Source organism: Dromaius novaehollandiae, chromosome 5 (assembly GCF_036370855.1).
Source record: "Dromaius novaehollandiae isolate bDroNov1 chromosome 5, bDroNov1.hap1, whole genome shotgun sequence".
NCBI classification, from domain to species: domain Eukaryota; kingdom Metazoa; phylum Chordata; class Aves; order Casuariiformes; family Dromaiidae; genus Dromaius; species Dromaius novaehollandiae.
The window spans coordinates 68851118-68870515 of NC_088102.1; the positions used below are offsets into that span (position 1 = coordinate 68851118).

At 49.3% G+C, this 19398-nt stretch overlaps 1 protein-coding gene across 5 annotated transcripts in view; it reads right to left on the reverse strand.

Annotated features, from left to right (window-relative positions):
* Positions 1–1704: 1704 nt before the first annotated feature.
* CRACR2B (calcium release activated channel regulator 2B) overlaps positions 1705–19398 on the reverse strand; it is a 48817-nt gene continuing 31123 nt past the window's right edge. For all 5 annotated transcript variants that reach the window (XM_064513165.1, XM_026108245.2, XM_064513167.1 and 2 more), the window contains exons 8-18: positions 17917–18104; positions 17176–17247; positions 16559–16613; positions 12188–12267; positions 8650–8938; positions 8329–8470; positions 8001–8082; positions 5706–5820; positions 3880–3987; positions 3037–3113; positions 1705–2236 (exon numbers count right to left, since the gene is read on the reverse strand). In XM_064513165.1, coding sequence (XP_064369235.1) covers positions 2152–2236; positions 3037–3113; positions 3880–3987; positions 5706–5820; positions 8001–8082; positions 8329–8470; positions 8650–8938; positions 12188–12267; positions 16559–16613; positions 17176–17247; positions 17917–18104 — 1293 coding nt within the window. In that variant the 3' untranslated portion in view covers positions 1705–2151. The remainder of the gene's footprint in view (positions 2237–3036; positions 3114–3879; positions 3988–5705; positions 5821–8000; positions 8083–8328; positions 8471–8649; positions 8939–12187; positions 12268–16558; positions 16614–17175; positions 17248–17916; positions 18105–19398) is intronic.

Genomic DNA, 19398 nt, shown 5'->3' on the forward strand with positions numbered 1-19398 from the left:
GCCCCCTGAGTGAGGGTTCCTGATCAGCTTTTCTAAACCTCCTGTATGTACCACCAGCAGGGACAGACAAGCGATAACATCTGGGTTCCTTCAGAGCCACATTGGCTAGAAAACAAGAAAGCCATGCCCGTGTTTGGGTTATCACTGAGCAATCTAAAGATTACAGGAGTTTTCTGAGAACAACAGCGAGGATTTCGCTTCCCAAACATACTTTCTTGCAAACACAAGCAGTTCTGCTGGCAGCTTGGCTGGTGCTGTGTATAGAGTAAGAACAGCCCTGGTCCCTGCAGGACCTCTTCTAACTTACTGCTTCCTGATCTCTGAAAGGTGTTTTTGCAGTTGAATCCATTAGCTGTTCAACAACATGAAACACAGCCAGGCAGCAGTAAGGATTGACCAGGAGCTCATTATCTTTAGCCATTCTTTTTGGTCAGGAATCCTACTCTTCTGCAGAGAAATTTCCTCTTTCCTATCAGAAGGAAACTGCATAGGGAGGAATCATGGAAAATCTTTGCAATGCTGACAGGCTGTAGTGACTCAGAGCACTTTTCCTGCATGGGATATTCACAGAGAAATCTGGGAACAAATAGACGCTCAGAATTGGAGTCTGAGCAATTGCCTTATCCCAAGAGAGGAAGGACAGTGGATAAATATAGGCGTTCTCTATACTATAAGGCCGGGCAGACAGTTTCATAGCTGCAGTTTCACATCTTGCACCCAAGATTTCAAAGTCACACACAGAAACAGGCTCAAGAATAAAGGGGACAGGGCATTACAAAAAGCTCGCTTAGTCCCATAAGCCTTCAGGGTGACTGAGCTACAAAACACAGAAAGCATCACAGCCCAAAGAACAACAGGGCTCCATGCACACGCACAGCAGCAGCCATGCAGAGTGTCCCACAGGGTCAGGCCAGCTGAAAGGTGCTCATGTGGGCCCAGAGACCGGACAGCCCATTCCTCTCTCACCCCCCACTTCCCCGTGCTTTGCCCCACTCCCTGGTGACAAGCAAGACCTTTCCCAATGGGCGCAGGTTCAAATTCTGCTCTTGCTCAGGCCCTTTGCCAGGAAACAGGTTATTCCAAAAGGCCCCTGCAAGGTGATAAGGTATGTTTCACAGCTGGGGCAGCTGCCCTGTGCTTCCACACCAAGGACATTTGAAAGAACTACAGTCAAGCCAGAAAGCTGGGATCTGAGCATGTCCTTTCAGTACTGCAGAGAAGTCAACTCCTAACTGCTGGAGATTTTTCCAGAAAGAGTATGAGTGGCAGGAAACAGGCAGCATTCAGCCTTAAAACAGGCTATGTACAGCACCCCTGGTAGGTACTGCACAGCTCCCGCAACAGGCAGTAATAAAACAATAGCACTTGTTTTATAAAGTCACCTGTGAGGGCAACTGCTCTGTGTTCTGTAAACAGTATGAGAGGGACAGTGCCAAGGTCTGACAGGGTACAAAAAAGAAGAAAGCCACTGGAGTGAATGGTTTACCAGATCATACTGTATCCACAAATGAAACTGGTTAACTACAGTGTTGGCAAGTCAAACCAAATTTCCTGCTAAATAGAGGGGGCTGGATCCAGATCTTATGGGAACTGACGGAGGCCTTCCCATCGATCTGAGCAGGCTTTCAGCTGGGCTCTGCACTTACAGAGCCAAGAGGAGATGCTGCTCTTGGAGAGAGACGGATCACTACCTAGAGTCAGCCCAAATTTAAAATAATCTCTTTATTTCTTACACAGTTGAACAATAACATCTTATATTTAAAACAATGCCCACGATGTCTGTTGTCCACTCTCTGCTGATAGGCCACATCTTTGCCAGACACAAAAGGAACAAGACTTCATCATTTTACAGAGAAGTGACTGCTAGAGAAAGAAGGCCCAGTTTGTGCCATTAACCAATACCAGCAGAGCTCCTCCAAAGCAGCAGAGGCCTCCAGAGATCAGGGCTCTGTGCAAAAGTGGGAAATGGAACTGTACAGATAATATGTACATTTTGTCCTGATTTAGTCCCCTGACACTCCCAGCTGGGGGAAACTTGCACCTTCCCCGAGTCTCTGCAGAGCTGATACCATCAGATTCAGCCTGCTCGAAAGGAGCCCAGCTTTGTGCACCAGTGTTGGCATGTGTCTCCTGCTGACTTACTGACGTGCCTTAGGTGCAGCACCCTTTCCTCCTGCTGACATCTTCCAGCTGCAGGGCAGTCTCCCTCTGCCTGTCTTCCTGTGCTGTCAGTAACCTGGAACAAGCCGCACAGATCAAAAACACAGCCTGGATACCGAGCTCTTCCTGCCAAGGCATGTCTGTGCCCTTTGTTCCCCATCAGCCAGGGCCACGTAACATGTTGAAAAGTGACTGGCCAAAAGCTGCGCTTGTTTGGAGGTTGGGTAAATAAACCACACAGAAAATAAGCATGATTTTCCAGGAGGAAAGGACCAAGGAGAAAGACTCGACATGTGCAAGAAGGGGCGGCATGGCTGTCACAGCACCAGACTGGGGCTCGAGTGGTCTGTGCCTTATTTCCAAGCTCCCAGACTGATGGCAGGATCCCAGGCCACTCACTTTCACCTGTCTGGGTCATCCCCTGCAGGGACGTGGCAATAAAGCACATTGAAGGCATGTGCTATGGGAGATATGATTCACCTCGCTACTAAGTAAATCATCCCAGTTAATAAACAGTCGAGTCCTGCTGTGAATTTAACAAAGATGATGCAGCGGGGGCGGGGGGAAGCAATAAGACAAAGCAAGAGGATATTTTTTTGCAAAATTTCAAATACTTTTTTTTTTTTCAAAAATACTTGCTTTTTTAAAACCTAGGAATCTTACAGCAAACTTCCTTCAGCATTACAAAGTGCTTCATCTAACCCCTTTCAAAAATATTGCCACCAAAATATCACATTCTGTACAATATTTAATGCAATAAGGAAGAAAAATCGTTATAGGTGCATACAGATTTCAAACTGAAAATCCCATCTTAAAATCTGGGATATTATACAAAGCTTTTCTGACTAAAAACTCAAATGCAGCCCATCCACTGACCTGGCCATGTGCAGCATGGGCTCCATGATGTTATAGCCAGTCATTGCGCTGCACTCGTAGAAGACAGCCTTGCATTCCTGCAGAGAGCAGAGCAAGGCCCAATGTCCGCTGCAAGCTCCCCGCACCATCCGCCAGCACCCTCAGGAGCCAGCCCCTTCCCCTGCCCTGCACCCCCACGGGGGTCACCTCCCTTTGCTGGGAGCGGCTGCTACCGCTGCGCCCACCCCCCGCCGGTGCAGGGGGCCAGACCCACGTCCTGCTCACCCACATGGGAACATGAGGTGGTTTTCAGCAGTGCTGGGCCCAGCTGGAGCATCCGACAGGGAATGCTGGGCATGAAGGGAGGCGTTATTTGGGAAGAGGCCATTTCTCCCAGGGTACTTGGATTGCCTCACGTTTGTGCTGCAGAGTCCAGAACATGGGAACAGCTCTGAGACCCTGCCCTCCTCCTCCTGCCCACCGGGTGAGGGGTGAGGTACCACCAGGCATGCCAACACAAGGAGGGAGGGAGGACTGTGCAGAGCATGCATCAGATGGGAAAATGAACAGGAAAATGGCCATGGGTGCTCCCCCCAGAAAGGCTGAGCATCGCTGACAGGAGGCATCCAGCCCAAGGAGAAGCACATCCGCATTCCTCAAGGGCCAGTGTCTGCCACACGCTGGCCACCTCATCCTCCCTGGTACCCGAGGGACCTTGGCACTCGTTTGCACTGGAGAACAGGTGGGGGTGAGAGGGAAGGTACCATATTCGGAGATGGCTCCGAGTTCAGGGCTCCCCTGCAGCCAGGCTGCCCCATTCACAGCTGCAGGGAGGCTGCAGAGCAGGAGAGCACAGAGTCACACCTTTGCCAGTCTTTCCCCCTCCACCTTGGGCACGCTCCGGGCCCCTCTCGGCACAGCATCCGTTTTATTTCCAAGCAGAAAGATCACAGCTCCATCCTCGATACCTTCCTGCAAAAGCAGCAGAGCAAAGCACCCGTGAGACTCGTCTGAGGGACAGAAATATCCTGGAGCAGATCCTATTTCAGCTTATGTAAATAGGAGCTTTGCCATTGACTTCAGTGGCAGCAGAATCGGGGTCCCTGAAGGAGCTGCCAAAATATTCCGTTTTGCTCGCTAAAAGGACCATTCCACAAGTGGCCCCAGGGATTTGTGGAGGGAAGTTTAAACTATGGGAATATATTCCAAGTGCTTGGAGTGTACAGCTAGGGTACATAGAGAGGGGAGATAGGATTTAATTCAAGTTCCTCTCTGGGAAATAAGAAACCTAAAGAGCAGCAAATTTGCCCTACTAGGCTACTGGAAATTTAAGTTCAGACACGATTTCTTATTAAGTTCAGTAATTTTTGTTTAATAATTTCACCTGATGTGCTGTCCTGAACTCAACCACCCTTAGCTGAAAACCCACTGGCCAAGCAGGCTAAGCAACTTCCAAGCAGAGACCCTTTCTTGCATAGGGCCTCACTAGTATCCGTTACTCCTAGGTGATTTCTGGAGCCCTTATGCAAAACTCCCTCTCCAGGGCCCACTAGGATATCACCAAAGTAAGGACTGCAGAATGTGGCTCAAAATTATTCCCAAACTTAACTGCCTTGGATGATCAACAGTACCAAAACAGCTTAGGCTTCAAACCAAGATAAATACTATGGTGGGGGAAGGAAAAGGGGAGAGATATTTAAAGGTTACAGATTTTGGATGCTTTGATTTTCCTGTGTGTTCAGTTTAACCATCCTGAAAGGAACCTGATTTTCAGAGGATGGTTAGTTTTGAAAATCTTAACCTTTATCTCTTTGAGGCTAAAGAAATAGCTAAACATTTTTTCCCCTAACTGACCTGTGAAAGTTAACACTAAAACCCACCCTGCTCTACATATTCATTTCACTTTTTGCTTGATTTTTGAGACTCAGCACAATTAAAAGCCAATCTTGACAATTTCACTTCAGCTTTGAGTCATCTACACACAACATATCTAAATTACACAGATGAAAGTATTTCTGTCTCCCCACACAGACAAAAGCGTCACAAAAATAGTCATCAATGGTTTTTGTTGAGAGTTTGGGAGTAAAAATAGGAAGAAAGGCAAAATCCTAGAGAAGTGATATACAGTCACCAAAAAAGAAAAATCAACAGTTAAAGCTACAGCAAATGAGGGGGAAAAAGGAAGTAGTGAAGAGAGAAGCTGTTACTAATGTTATACAGCCTTATCTAGAAATTTCAAAGCAATCAGGATGTGATTGCACAAAGCACTGTCCACGCGTGCTGCAGGTCTGAGTCTAAACACACCAGGGCTGTCGCTCTTCCCTGCGCACAGGCTGGATGCTAGGAGAGCCCCTCTCCCCAGCACAGGTCTGACGTGATGGCATTTAGGAGACGTTGCCAATGCACACAGGTTGCTTACAAACGCACGCTGCTGTTCCTGCAGCTTCCACTGGCTCCTGCTGTAGAAACATCCCAACTCATTTAAGGGGGTACCACTGGCTTTCTTAGGACTACAAGCACCTGGTCCAAAACTCTCTACCACAGGCAATACCCATAGCATCTGCTGTGATAATCCATCTTCCCGAGGCCAGCAGGACCTCCTGGGGCCTCCAAGAACATCGCTCCCAGAGGGGAGCTGAGGCAGAGGCGGCAGCAGTGCCAGCACTGGAGAGCCACAGCCTTGCTCTCACCTGGACACTGCTCATCCAGTTCCGCACTGCCGTGAAGGAGCACTCAGCTGTAATGTCGTACATCACCAGGATCCCATCCGCCTTCCGGAAATATTGCTTGGTGATGCTCCGAAACCTAAGCCCAAAAGAAACCAAAGATGCTCTCAGGCCCCATCTCTGTGAAGGGCCAAGCAGCAAGGACTAAGCGGGAGTCCCATATGGATGATGCTGAGAGAGCAGGAAGGAAAACCTTTCCAGTTCAGGAGGAAGGAAACAGATGGGTCTATTTAGGTGGGATAGTAGAAACTAATTGCCTGTAAAAAGGGGAATGGGTGGGGAAAACACAACCTCTCCCTGAAGTCTGGAAGAATCTGCAGACTAAGCTGTACCACAGTGTAAATGAGGCTTGCATAATGTCTGCCCCAGTGCTGCCAAAACAGCAATTAAGACCTCAGCATAGATACAGTCTGATTCCAAATTCCAAATCTGATTTCAAATCTATAAAGCAATGCCCTCATGCATAAATTCAGCAGTTAAACAAAATTTCCAGGAGAAATTTCCATCAGACTTCTACTTTGTCCTGTGGGCACCTGCTAAAACCACGGACTTGCATTTGGGGAATAAACTCCAATAAAAAAACCTTCAAAATCTTAAGTATTTCACAGCAGGGCTATGACACAATATTACACTACTTGCAAACTGTTGGAATTAAATGCAGCGCAAGTACTGGGATCTCACTAGAGAGCTGTGTATTTCAGCCCTGCACAGGATAATAAGCTCTGCTGTGCTATTAAGAGCCAAGAAAACCTACAGCAAGGAGCGACCCTCCTGAACTCTTTAGTTGATTGTCTGAAGCCTGTCCTTTCCTGGCACAAGTAAGGGCATGGCATTCTGGCAACGAATCCAATGGAGAAAGCGCAGACTGTATCTGTGGCAGTCAAGGTGCACCTCTGGAACTACAGGACTCGCCACACACTCCAGAAGGAATGCCAAATGTAGTGAGAAGCAGGCTCAGGGAAGTCACCAAGGACTTCTCCCCCACATACTCTGAGGATTTCCTCTCTCTTCCACAGGATATTTGGTTGAACACCTCCGATCAGAAGCAATTCATATTTCTCAAGAGGTAAGAAAAGGGTTTTTTTCTTCTCATGTTTTCTATTCAGGAAAGCTATTCAGCCAAGTCCTTCCTTGCAAGTACACAGCTAAGACCTGCTAAAGCTGCAGGGGATCTTGGCCATACCCTAAATGGCCTTCTGCAGAGACAATATCTTAAATATAACCTCAGATGCAATGTGGCCTCAGTAAAATGTCACATTTCATGTAATAACAACTCCCCCTTGCTGCTCAGCTTCAGCACTGAAACAACTGCAGGAGTCCCCTAGAAGGGAAATCATGATTTCTTTGACATGAAGCTTGAACTTAGAAGAAAAAAAAGTTTGCTTTTCAATACAGAACCCTACTTAGTACATTCCCACTGAACGTGCATGGTCTAGCTGGCCGAGACAGACAACATCATTAATCTCAGTTAGCACAGCTCAAGGTTATAATCTTCCCATGACCTCAACTGCCTCCTGGAAACTCTGGCCCCATACCATATTTAGCACAAAATACACAACACTTATTTTTGGCAGGCTCTGAGGCGAATAGCCCCCTTGAACTGGATTTCAGTCTTCAGCTTCAGAGTACGTCTTAAATAAAATGCAAGTTATATGAAGGTAGCAGCAGGCCTTCCCCTCTGTTAGCAGCTGAGGGTGAAGAGTATCTTTCCACTACTCTGCTCCCCACCAAGCAGCGCTGGTGACAACCTCTAATAGTGGCCTGTGATTTTGAAGTTAGAGGTCAGCACAAGTGAATCAGAGAATAGGACATCTATCCAGGGTTTTTGGTTCCATCTTGGCTGGAGAAACCATTACACAGAGGTTTTGTTCACCAGCTCCTTCTCATAGCTCTTCCTCGAAGCAGGCCACTAAAGGAGAATTTCAAGGACTAGAGGAGCTCTGAAGCCCACAATACAGTCATTCATGGGAATACTACCTGAAGCCACAAGCATAAGAGTCAGGCATATAGAAACATACTCTCCTGTCAGTCCTCAAAGTCATCTTCACCAGGTCCTGCTTGGCAACCACAGCTTCTCTAAATCTCTGGTACGGACCTTTGCCACAGGTTCAGCACCAGAATAGCTGCTGTGCACGCTATGGTCTTTCTGCAACTGACAATTTTCTCAGAGATAGGATCCAGGATGTCCTTCCCACCCTCCTCATCTCCTGTTTCCTACACGGAGACTGGCAGTGGGGAATCTTCACAGAAATTGCTTACCTCTCTTGTCCAGCCGTATCCCAAAGCTGTAAGGCAACCTGGGTGTTATCCACCATCACACTCTTCACCTGGTAATCAATACCTGTCAAGGAGGTAACAGTGATCATAAGACAGGATGGGGAGAGAACAACTTGCCATTGCAAGACCAATGAGCAGGATCAGCACCATTTAGTTCAGGGAAACTAGAAGACTGACTAGAAACTGGGAGGAGACTACCTTTACCTTTAGGGTTAGAAATTGCCTGGACTAAAATAGGGGGGAAAAGCCTACATCCAACTTGACACTCCCACTCCTCTTAGTTGGACAGGTCAGGAACTCCTTTACTTACCAATGGTTGCGTTGAGGTCCGCCAAGAACCTGTCATAGCAAAAGCGGTGTATGAAGGAACTCTTCCCAACGCCAGAGTTGCCCACAAACACCACTTTAAACATGCGATCTGGGGAACGACTGGCTGTTTCCAGTGCCTGGAGCTGTAATGGAAGAAAGGGATGCAGTCTTGAGAAGACCAGCTAGAGGCTGCGCTTTGATTTAGATGTTGGACCCCTGCCCTATAAAGCTATGGAGCTGGAGTTCACCGGGAAGAGAGTGAGGAACTCTCAAGTCCTTGGTAGCAAGTGTTTGAGGAAGAACCACTAGTAATAAGACTCACCCTGGTTTCTGTGCCAATGGGCTGTCCTCTGGGAGGCAATGGAGCATCATCCGATCCATCTGCTGTTTTTCTACAGTCCACATCACTCTTCAAAGTCATCTTCAGCCTCTCAGTATCTGCTGCCGCTGACCATCTCTCCTCATTTCCGCTCTTCTCCCCAAAGTTCGTGCCTTTTCCCACCTTCAACTCTGTCCCACTGCCTGGGAAGTATTTACAGTTCTTCCTGTTGGGTTCTTCCATTGCCACATCCGCAGGGAAGGTGAAGGGAAGGTCCGCAGAAGCCAGTTGTCTGTATCAAAGCCCACAGGCACCATGAATGCGATTTGGGGGGGGGGGGGGGAAGAGGAGGAGGTCACGAGTCCCCAAAACAACCAGTGTGATCTAGTTAGTAACAAATACATGCTTGCAGGAACTCTAGTTCACATGTACACTACTGCCCATACTGTGACTAAGACACCAGCTGCACCCCTGGGGGAAGAGAGACGGCTCACTTGAGCTATGCTGTACTCATATGTGATAACATGTATTTCATTAATTTTAATAAAAACTTCCCGCCTTCTGGATTTTTCAAGGCTTCTTTGCCTCCTGCTTCCCCCAGTACTGAAAAACAGGACAAAGTACATAAAGTACACAAGTACAGCAGCAGCTGGAAAAAGACAAAAGAAAAGCAACAAAAAACCCCTCTTTGTTACCAAAACAACACAAAAAGAAGTGACAAAGGCTTCCAGATTAGCAAAAACAGTTTTGACTGCAGAATTTAGGGTGCGGGCTGGCCGAGCGCCCTGATGAGGCCATGTGCAGCGTGCGTGCATGTTACTGCCCTCTGCTGAAGGCACACAGCCTTGCTCTGGGAAACAAGCCCATCACTCCCAAACGTTGCTGAAGGAGAGTCTTACTGAGTCGGGAGAGCAGAAACTCGCTGGCCATACCACGTCCTAGTTCTCTTGCCATAGGTGTGCAAATTGCAGTGCAACCCTCACATCACGGCACCTAAGCTGGCCGTGCTAGCAAGCCTGGGAGCTGCTGCTGTACAGCTCGAGCAGCCCGGGGCCCGCAGGGGCTGCAAAGGGTGGGTGGGCAGGCAGTGCTAATTTCTGTGCTCCTGCAGCAACACTGCAGTGAGGTACGTGGGCAGATCTACCTGAAACGCTGTGACCACCCCAGAGCCCCGTCCTGGAGCAGTCGTAATCCTGAGTTCCCGTGTCACTTTGCGCAATGCTGGCTCTGCTCTGGCCTGCATCCATGCCTGGCCCGAAGTCAGAGTGCTGGGACCTGGCAGACATTTGTTCTTCCAAGCTTCCAACCCACCACACTGTGCTCTCGAAGGCAAAAATCCCTCGGGCCCCCTGTTCGAACTGTTTTGGGGCCTAGATGTTACACTGCCTGTGACTGCACAGGAGCGTGCTGACAAACGTCATCCACTGTGGCAAAGTAAGCGGAAGAACACTTTTTGACACAACCAGCTAGAATAACTGATTTAAACTACTGGAATCATTGCCAAGGAGCAAGGAAGTATCTTAGGCCTGTTGCAGCTTTCCATCGTTAAAGAATTAAAGAAAGAAGTGAAGAGGCTTAGAACGCAACTGAAGGACTTTATCCACCACAGAGATCTCCATTACTTTCACTGGCCACCAAACTGGGTTTGAAAGCGAAGAAGAGAGACCAAAGCCTTCCTACAGTCAGTTTGTGCAGAGGAAGGACGTCCCACCTTTCTTTGCAACTTTTTCACTAGGCACAAGTGCAGGAATGAAGGCAACAACTCTCCTCTTTCACTCCTAAGGGTGCACCTCACCAGTGATGCAAAATTCCCTAACTGCCAAACCTACGCTTTTTCTGTGGAAGGGAGCTCAAATCCCTGGTCTTCCTCCCTGCATCCTGCCCAAATGCTGCGGCAGAGCTGGGCCAGCTGAAAATTCTCCCACGGAAAACAGACACATCCTCCTGGGCTCAGGCTCTTGGTGGACATAGGGTGCACAACCTTCCCCCATCTCCCAGGGCCAGCAGGAGTATCAGCAATGAGGGGGTGAGAAAATGCCTCTTCAGAGGAAAAAATAGGACAAAGAAAGGGACCACAACTTACTGAACAGTGATTCCAAGTTAAAACTTTAACAGCTCTAATGGATTTTCTTTATGGTTCTCAAGCAATGTGGTGTGAAACAGTACTGGGACAGAGACAGGACCACCAGGTACTTCTCTCTTTTGCCCATCACCCTCTCTGCCAGGCTTCTCTACCCAGTAAGCCTTTCAATTGGTTTATGCCAGCAGCAACTAGCAGGATCTTTGCAAGAAACAGCAACAAGGGTGGAGGAAAGGAGGTAAAAGGAGAACTTGCATGTTTGGTCCCAAGGAATGGCACATCTGCTGGTCACCCAGCCAGGAAAGAGATCTGCATCAGACCCAGCCAAGAAACCCCCTGACCCTGGCTAAAGAATCAGGCCTGCTCCACAGTTAGCTTGTTTTTGTAGCAGTCTACGAGCTCAGATGCCTGAAGCTCAATTCGTAAAGGCCACTACCAGAACAGCAAGCGTTAAGGCTAAGTTGCACCTGGAAGAAACTCTCAGCCCAGATCTACACCTCCAGTTGGCACCAGGAGAAGCTGCGGAGGAGTGGGAACTTTCCACAGCGACCTGGTAGGAAACAGGGAACTGTGCAGTCTTAAAACCTGCCTGAGGCCAGCTGGTCCAGGGGAGATCCAGTTCCAAGGCAGGTCAGGGCTGGGCTGGCCTCTCCTGCCTGTTAAATGAAGCAGGCTTTTGGCCAACGCACATGTTCAGAGCACGCACCTAGTCTGCAATGGCTGATGCTTAAAGCCAGCACAGTTCAGACAAGCATGTGTACATGGCTATTGAAGCTACTGTACTATCTGCAAGTTTAAAAAAAAAAAAAAAAAAAAAAAAAAAAGTGTGGTTTGGGCCACGCAGGCACATCTGTCTACCCTGGCTGAAGGGGAGGCCTGATGTGCCAGGTGAGGTGTCTGCACAGGTATGGAGGGAGATGGGCAGGATGAACCTCCTGGAGCTGGGCCTTCTCCTTGGGGCTTTCAGCTGCTGGAGAGCACACAAGCCTTGTGCAACTCCTGCCCTTTGCCATGCCCTGGGGACACTCAGTCTGTGGCATGAGGCACCAGTGGACAGGATTTCTGCTCAAGGAGGAGCTGGCACATGTAGGAGATGATCCAGTCATTTTAATGGAGCTGCCTGGCTCAGTCATAAAGGCAGCCTGCATGACTCCCATCCCAAAACCACACTCCCTCAGCCTCTGATGGCATTTACATTTGCTCCCCCGTTGCTGCATGTAGAAGCAACCCAGAGTGGGGTATCACAGCGTGGAAGCTAACTAAAGGAATCCTTAGCTCCCCACTGAGGCACCATCCTTTTGTGCCAAGACGTGGCTGGAGCCACAGTCAAGCAAAATCCCACCACTCTCCAACAATCAGCCAGCGCTGAGGGGGAACCAGACGCGGGACACAGTTTGATTGACAGGGGACTCCAGTGGGCACAGACTGACACCACAAACACAACACAGATGCCCGTCTAACCGTTTGACCGGCTTGTCGTCCAGCAGGTAACTGCCTAGCACTGACCCTTTCTTCAACAGGAGCTTTTTGCTCTGAGGTGCCTGGAAGTTGAAAAGAGAAGGGATGAAGAATGCAGTTAGGAGCCAGGAACCCGACCAGTCCCAGTTCAGCCACTCGTCACCTCTGTGACCACTTTGGCAGCAGTGCGGTGTGTGGTGGTGGAGCCCAGCCTGGGGCTTTGAACAGAGGTGAGCACAGGGCTTGCTCTTTCTCAGTTCAGCTTGCTTAGCTCATGCAAGAAGGCACTGCTGATGCTGCTTTCCCCTTTGCCACAAAATACAGCAAAAATGATGGTGCCCAAAACTGTAGCCCTTCTCAAGACAGCCAGAGCTGTCCTTTCTCTGGCTTGACCTCCAGGTTGTGCCACAGCTGAATCTCTCTTTCCCCACCTGCCCTTTTATTATGCCAGTGATTTGTGGGAGACATCTCCAGAAGGCACCACTGCCCCTCCACCTCAGGTACTCACCCATAGCTGCGCAGGCACCACAGGAACAGCCTGCGAGAAAGGAGACTGCTCTGCAAAGGGCAGTGTACGTGGCTGGCCTCACATGCATGTCCCTCTCCATGCTTTCCTCCTACTTACCTCCTAAACTACCACACTCCCCACAGCCAGTATTTACCAGCTTCCCAGAGAAGGAGAAGACAGAACAGTTCTTCTCACAACCTTCCTCCCCCAGATAAAGCAGCTTTGTCATCCCTGGAAGAGTCACAGATAAGCAGTTTGCCCACGGTCACACAGGAAAGCCTGTAGCAGAGGGGGGACGACCCGCCAACTCTCCCAAACGCTGAGCTAAAGCCTAGTGTCTCTGCCTCATAAGATACAAGGTGGCGAGGTGCCCACCACCCTGGCTCTGGGGGAGATGTACTTCCTCTGCAAGTCTGTAGAGTTTGGACACGTCCTCACAAGTTATTTCTGGGGGTGAAGGTGGGGAAAGAAGAGGAGTCTGCAGCCTGCCAGATCAGTTTTGAGCTGACTGAACACCTGCAGGCAGCTCCTGACAGGCCTTTCTTCATGCTTCCCACAGCCCAGGGGAGGACTATAAAGATTATTCCTTCAATAACCTCCAGGCTTATTTTAACAGGCAAAAAATTAAAAAGTTGCTCCATGGGCCAGAACTCCCAGAACACCTTTGCCACAGTGCAATATAAAAAAAGGAGATACTCTGGACTCCACAGAGGGACTCACCCAACTGGGAACTTAAAGAAAAAAAAAAAACCCATTTACTGCATGTACAACTGATGTTTAGGAGAAGCTCCAGACACTGAAGCAATCCAGCACTGAGAGCCATCTCTCAGCAACTTCATTTCCAGAACAAGGGAAAAGGAAGCGGTTTGAAACAAACAAGGAAACCCACAAAGAGAAACAAACCCACACACCTCAAGTGTCCTACAGCCAACAAGCACATGACCCTGCTGGTTGTGCTTGGTGCTGCCTGGCTCTGGTTTGCTGTAGGAGGCTCACAACTGTGGAGCACACATCTTCCAAGCCAACGGACCCTCAAGTCTGCAGTGACCCATCTGCCAGCACTGATATTAGGCTGTGGTTCAGCCAACCAGTGGTTCTGCAGTGGGAACGGAGGAGGGAGCTTTCAGGGTTTGTGCTGGGAACAGCAGGTTCAGTCAAGGGCACTCTCTAGACACGTGGGAACAAGGAAATCACATTACAGCCCACCGGAGGCTCAGCTGGGTCGCAACTGCCAGGCAACCTGCTACCGCATCGCCCTACTTAGACAGGAAACACAGCCTGCGGAGTACGTACCTGGGGAAGAAAGAAGAAACAACCGGGTGCATTTTCCCATTGGTTCTGCCGTGCTTTATTGGCTTGCCAGGTTTATGTAACATTTGGCTTTTCATAGGGATGGTAAAGGGGCAGATGCAACACTGCAGCTGTACAACACACAATGCCAAGGATTCCACAATGACAGCATACATACAGGCATTTTGCATGGGAAAGAAAATAAAAGCATCTTCTGGTTTGTTAGCGAAATGCAAATACATGTCCGGTGTAGTCCAAGTCCCCAACCACTCCTCACAACGGACGGACATGAAGTTTGCTCACTCAGGATGAGACCTCAGTCACCACACAGCATGCAAATGTAACACAGCCAGACGGGTCATGGGCGCAGAAGGAGCCTGCAACCCCAGGATCTAAAGGGCACCCGCAGCCTGGTTTGCGCACAGGCAGCAACAGCCACATTGCCACCTGTGATGTGGCCACCAGAGGAAAACGTGCTCCACAGCACTGGGGGGGCCAGGCCTGCCCACCCTGGCAAGGCCAGAAACTCTCACAAAGAGTAAGGTATTAAACTGGGCACTGAGAAGTGCAAAGCAGCAGTGGCTGGGTTGCCATCAGCCACACATAGCTCAACACTCCTTCCAACTACTTTAACGTCTTTACTATGAAAGAACTACTGTTCATCACACCTTCATTTCACAGAAATAACACAATCCTTCCCAGCACTGACAGAGGGTATTAAAGACATACACGTTTTTACAGGCTAAAAAGAAATCTATATCCTCTGCTAAGGAGCATGCCACACACCAGGAATCCGCATCAGAAGGCCGGACTACCCTTTTTGCTGCTGCAGGGAATTATTGTTATGTGCTGTCCCTCTCACAGTGGGACAGGCTAGAAGGCAGATCTTCTGCAGGTGCTAGATGAGAGCATCTCTGCAATCCCTTTGAGCCCTGCTTTCCTGCTGACTGAAATGACAGTGGACAGGCTATGGCTGTCAAAGGAAAAAAAGCTTATTCCAGCACAGGTTTGATCAGCCCAGCATGACCCAGCCTTGCCAGTGTTGGTAGCCGGAGTTCACCCTGCTGCTCCATCCCTACTACCTGCCCAGGATGGAGAAGGGCAAAGGCAGCTCCTCTGTGCCATGACTGTCTCCTGCCCGGCTCTCTCTTAGGTCCATCTGCAGCTGTCCTGTTTCAGACCAGCCCTGGGCAGGTCCTAGCAGTGGAGAAGACATCAGAGGACAGGAGAGGTGCACCAGCTTTGCACGCACACAGGCACCAACCTGAATTGCGGTGCCCACAGGCCACCCACCCCACTCACAGGAACCCAGAAGTTGCTGTAGCTTTACACATGGAAAGAGAAGAAAGCACCATTTTCTTTGTCTATTTGCACTGGACTCTGCAACAAAGTAACTGCGTTTATTACTTCTCCAGAGGAAGCAGTAAGCTCTGGCCTGCGCGCACACACACACACGTGCATGCACACACACCACACCACATCTTTAAAAACAAAAGATCTCCCTTCAGATTTCAGAAACAGGCATACACACCTCACCTCCTTATGACAGTTACTGAAGTTATTCTCCTGAGTAGAAAGCAGCTGTGTAGAGACTCCACTCAGCAAGTGCCCCTCAAAAGGCTAAAGGGCAACTCCTATCCTACCCGGACCCCATCCCCGGGCCTGCTTTCATGTTCCTTCACACACAGCCACAAAGGACATGTCTCATCTCTTGCGGCCTACTGTCTGTCCTCACTGCAAGAGAGCTGCTTCCAGGCCTTCAAGTGGAGCATGGTGGCAGAGCAGAGAAAGGAGCACGGTAATAGGGATGGGTCCCAAGAAGGGTACAGAGCAGCCTCGGCAGTGACATATGGGAACACAAACAGATTTTCCATGAAAAAAGAATAATAATTAAAAATAGATCACATGCCCATACTTATCTTGGAGGCTGGGAAAGGCTAGTGATGGAGTTGACTGTCCCAGATGTTCCCCAGGGCCAACAACTGCTCATACTCCAAGCAGGCTCCCCACTTCCTCCTAGTGCTTTGACACAAGGCTCAAAGCTGCATCTCCACCAGAGCAGAGTTCGCAGGAATGGAGCGGGTGCCCCAAAGGGAACATCTGAAAACACCTGCTATGAACTCAAGCGGTCCGAGACGAACTCTAAAACCCTCCCATCCCCCTGCCATCTCCAGTGCAGCCGTCAGCGTATCTGGGAATCCATCTTCTTCCTCACCACCCAGCTCCAGGGATGCATCCAGCTTCACTACCCTCCTCGCACGTGCCCAGTGCCTGTCACAAAGCGCAGGCCCAGCACGCGCAGAGGCAGCACCCCCCTGCAGCCCCGCAGAGGGCAACGTTGCAGTCCCAGGCTAACGTGCCTTGGTTTGAACCCGGGCAGCTGGAGGGAGCACACAGCACAGCATCTCTCCAGCTCTGGCAGAGGTGCTGTGAAGTCTGTACTCATGCACTACACCAGGCCTCGTGAGCTCAGGTCATTGTCCCCCGTGGAAGTGACAGGCCCCCGAGTGGTGACAGCAATAGCAGCAGATGAAAGGAGGGTGCTTAGGAATTAGGATTTTCTTTCTTAGACTAACCAGCTTCTTGGCTTCAAAAGTGTCTCGCTCATCTCGAAGTTTCTTGTTCATCTCTCTGCTCCAAAGGAAGACACAGGAGAGAGACAAAGAAGCGCTCATTGAAAATGAAGTAAAGACCGCATTTGAATGCTAGGAAGGAGAGGGAGCTTGGGACACAGATAAAGATGCTCTTTATTGCCAGACAGGCTGGGACTTCCATGTGTCCCAGCACAGTTAATAGGCTTCACATGGTCCCCTCAGACAGCAAGAAAGACTAAATCCCTCCAGTGGAGGGATTAGTTGGTGCAATAACACAGCCTGTGCTCTGCTGGAGCTGATCAGATTGCATAATACTGTCTGGCCCTAGGAAAACAGGCAGCGTGTGAATGCTGCCCGAATACACTCCCATAGCTTTCTATGGGGAGAACGAGCATAGTGCTGAAACCTCAGCACTGCCACTGAACCAGCAAATAAGCTTAGTGAGAAAGAGACTATCTGAAAGAAAGGACAATTCCCCATTCCCACCCCCTAAACGAGCCACTGACTTTGTCAGCTAGACTCCCGAGAGCAAGCAAGCAGGGCTTGAGTCTGTCTGTTTACACCAAGGGCTCAGTTTCTCCCACCACCTATGTTCTTACCTGAGGAGCTCCAGCTGTCGGAGGAGGCTCTGTTTCTCTTTCTGCATGTTCTTGGAGACTCTAAACACATCCCTGGGTGAAGGAAATTTTAAAAGTGGAAGTCAATGGGGCAAGAAATACAAAGCTCCCTTTCTCAGAGACACTCACGACATTTGAAAAGAAACATCCTTTGCTAGGATGTTTCAGTGGAAGAGGCACGGCCGTGAGAGCCAGCTATCCTGCTCTCCTTCTGTGTGAGGGTAGGTAATCCGTTTTCCCCTTTTTACCCTCCAGTTTCTGCAACTGCTAGACATGGGCAGAACGCTTACTGCCATCTGGAACTGAAACATCCCAATGAAAAGCAGTTGGATTAGATAAAGCTCCAAAACAGAAACACAGGTGATTTGCACAGGATCTGTAGGAACTCTGCAGAGGTGATGGTGAACTGGAAAATACAGTGAGGAGAAGCCTCCTTTAGACTGAGGGACGCTTGCATTTTTTTAATAGTGCTTTTATAGCCAAATATCAATGAAAAATTCATTTCCCACTACAGGCAGGTGAGAGGTAGCAGTATCCCTCCCTATTTAGGCTCATAAGATCACTGGGGTTACTTCTCTTCCTCAAGAAGAGGCAGGCAACCCTCTGACAGGATGAAAGCTTCTAATTAGAGATCCTTGTTCTTTAATTACTTGCACATCCTTCCTCTCTACCTTGGTCCCCGCCCAGACAACCCACCCTCCTCCCCCTTCTGCCCATCCCCACCTGTCCTTCTGCTCCTGTTCAAGCTGGGCCTCTTTCTGGAGCTTCTGTAATTGCCCCTTTGCCACCTCCAGCTCCCATTTGCTTTTCTCCAGCTCTTCCAGGAGGTTTTCATTCAGGTGCCGGAGCCTTTCATTCTGCACTCGGGTCTCCAGCTGCTCTGAGTTCAGAGACTGTAGCTGATGTTCCAGCTGCAAGGGGAGAGGAGGAAGAGGAGGAAGGGTTAAATACAGAGAGGAAAGGATTTGTGCTACAGCTGTGATTGAGAAAACAGACTGAAAGCAGATATAAACAAGAAGGCAAATGGGGAGGTAAAGACAACTTAGGCCTACAAGACTACCAGTGGTGTCAAGAAGGTGAACAGCAAGCAATTATTTCTCATCGGTGCCAGCACTGGGGAGCAAGCAATGCAATCAGTCAAGCATAGCTAAGGAAGCACTGCAGGCAGCATGAGGAACTTGTTGCTGTCAGGCATTATGGAGATCAGAGTGCAAATGCAGGTGAAAGAAGGACTAGAAAAAATTGGGGGGGGGGGAGGGAAGGGGAGGCAGAGGTTTGTTTGTAGGGAGTTTTTAAGCACAGATGTTGAGATTCAACTTCTGGTTTAGGGACTTCCTGAGCCTGTCGTAGGTGAAAGGTGGATGTATTGAAGTGTAATGGGCATGTCACACTACACAGGTCCTACTTCAAATATTGACACATGGAAAGTCAAGCAAGTGGGTGGCCTTCACTCCAGCCTAAGCTCCTGTTGGAGACAGGACCTTGGGCTAGAGGGACCTTCGTTTTGTCCCAGTGTGTTGTTTTTATACCAGTGAGGGCACAGCTCCACTCTAGACAGTGCAACAAGACATCGGCATAACTAACAAGCCTGATCTGGGAAGTTCAAAGCCTGCTCTCCTGTATTCAACCAGTGACTTGATCCATCACAACATAAAAAATGTCTGGCATAGCTTGGGAAAGAGTCAAGGACAGACACGCAGCAGTCAGACACACTCATTTCAGATGATGAGTAGGGCATTGCTGAAAGGATGGTACTGACACTTCAGGGTCGAGCCAGCCATTACAGCTAATGAGGGCCCTCTGCTGAAGTTGGTGCTATGCAAAAATTATGGTCCCCATCTGAGAACTTATAGCCCAAATATAAAATAATACAATCGCTGCTTTGCAACCAGAGAGGAGCACCAGAGTCAGTTCCGGTCAGTGCAGGAGGCGGTAGAGTCAGCCTCCCTAGGGCTCAAGGCCGGGGGTTGCAATGGAAACAGCAGCACGAGCAGAACATGGGACCAGAAATCATGCTTCCTAAATCTCACTCAAAAAATTCTCCCAGCTTACGGGAGCCCACTCTCACATCAGGACTGCAAAGACTGACAGCACTTTGGCTAGGACTGTCAAAGAGCTTATGAGAACAGAAAGCCAATATCCACAGTCACCCAGGCTGAACAGGCTCCTGTTCTCAGAAGCTCTGAGTACAGAGCTTAGCCCTCT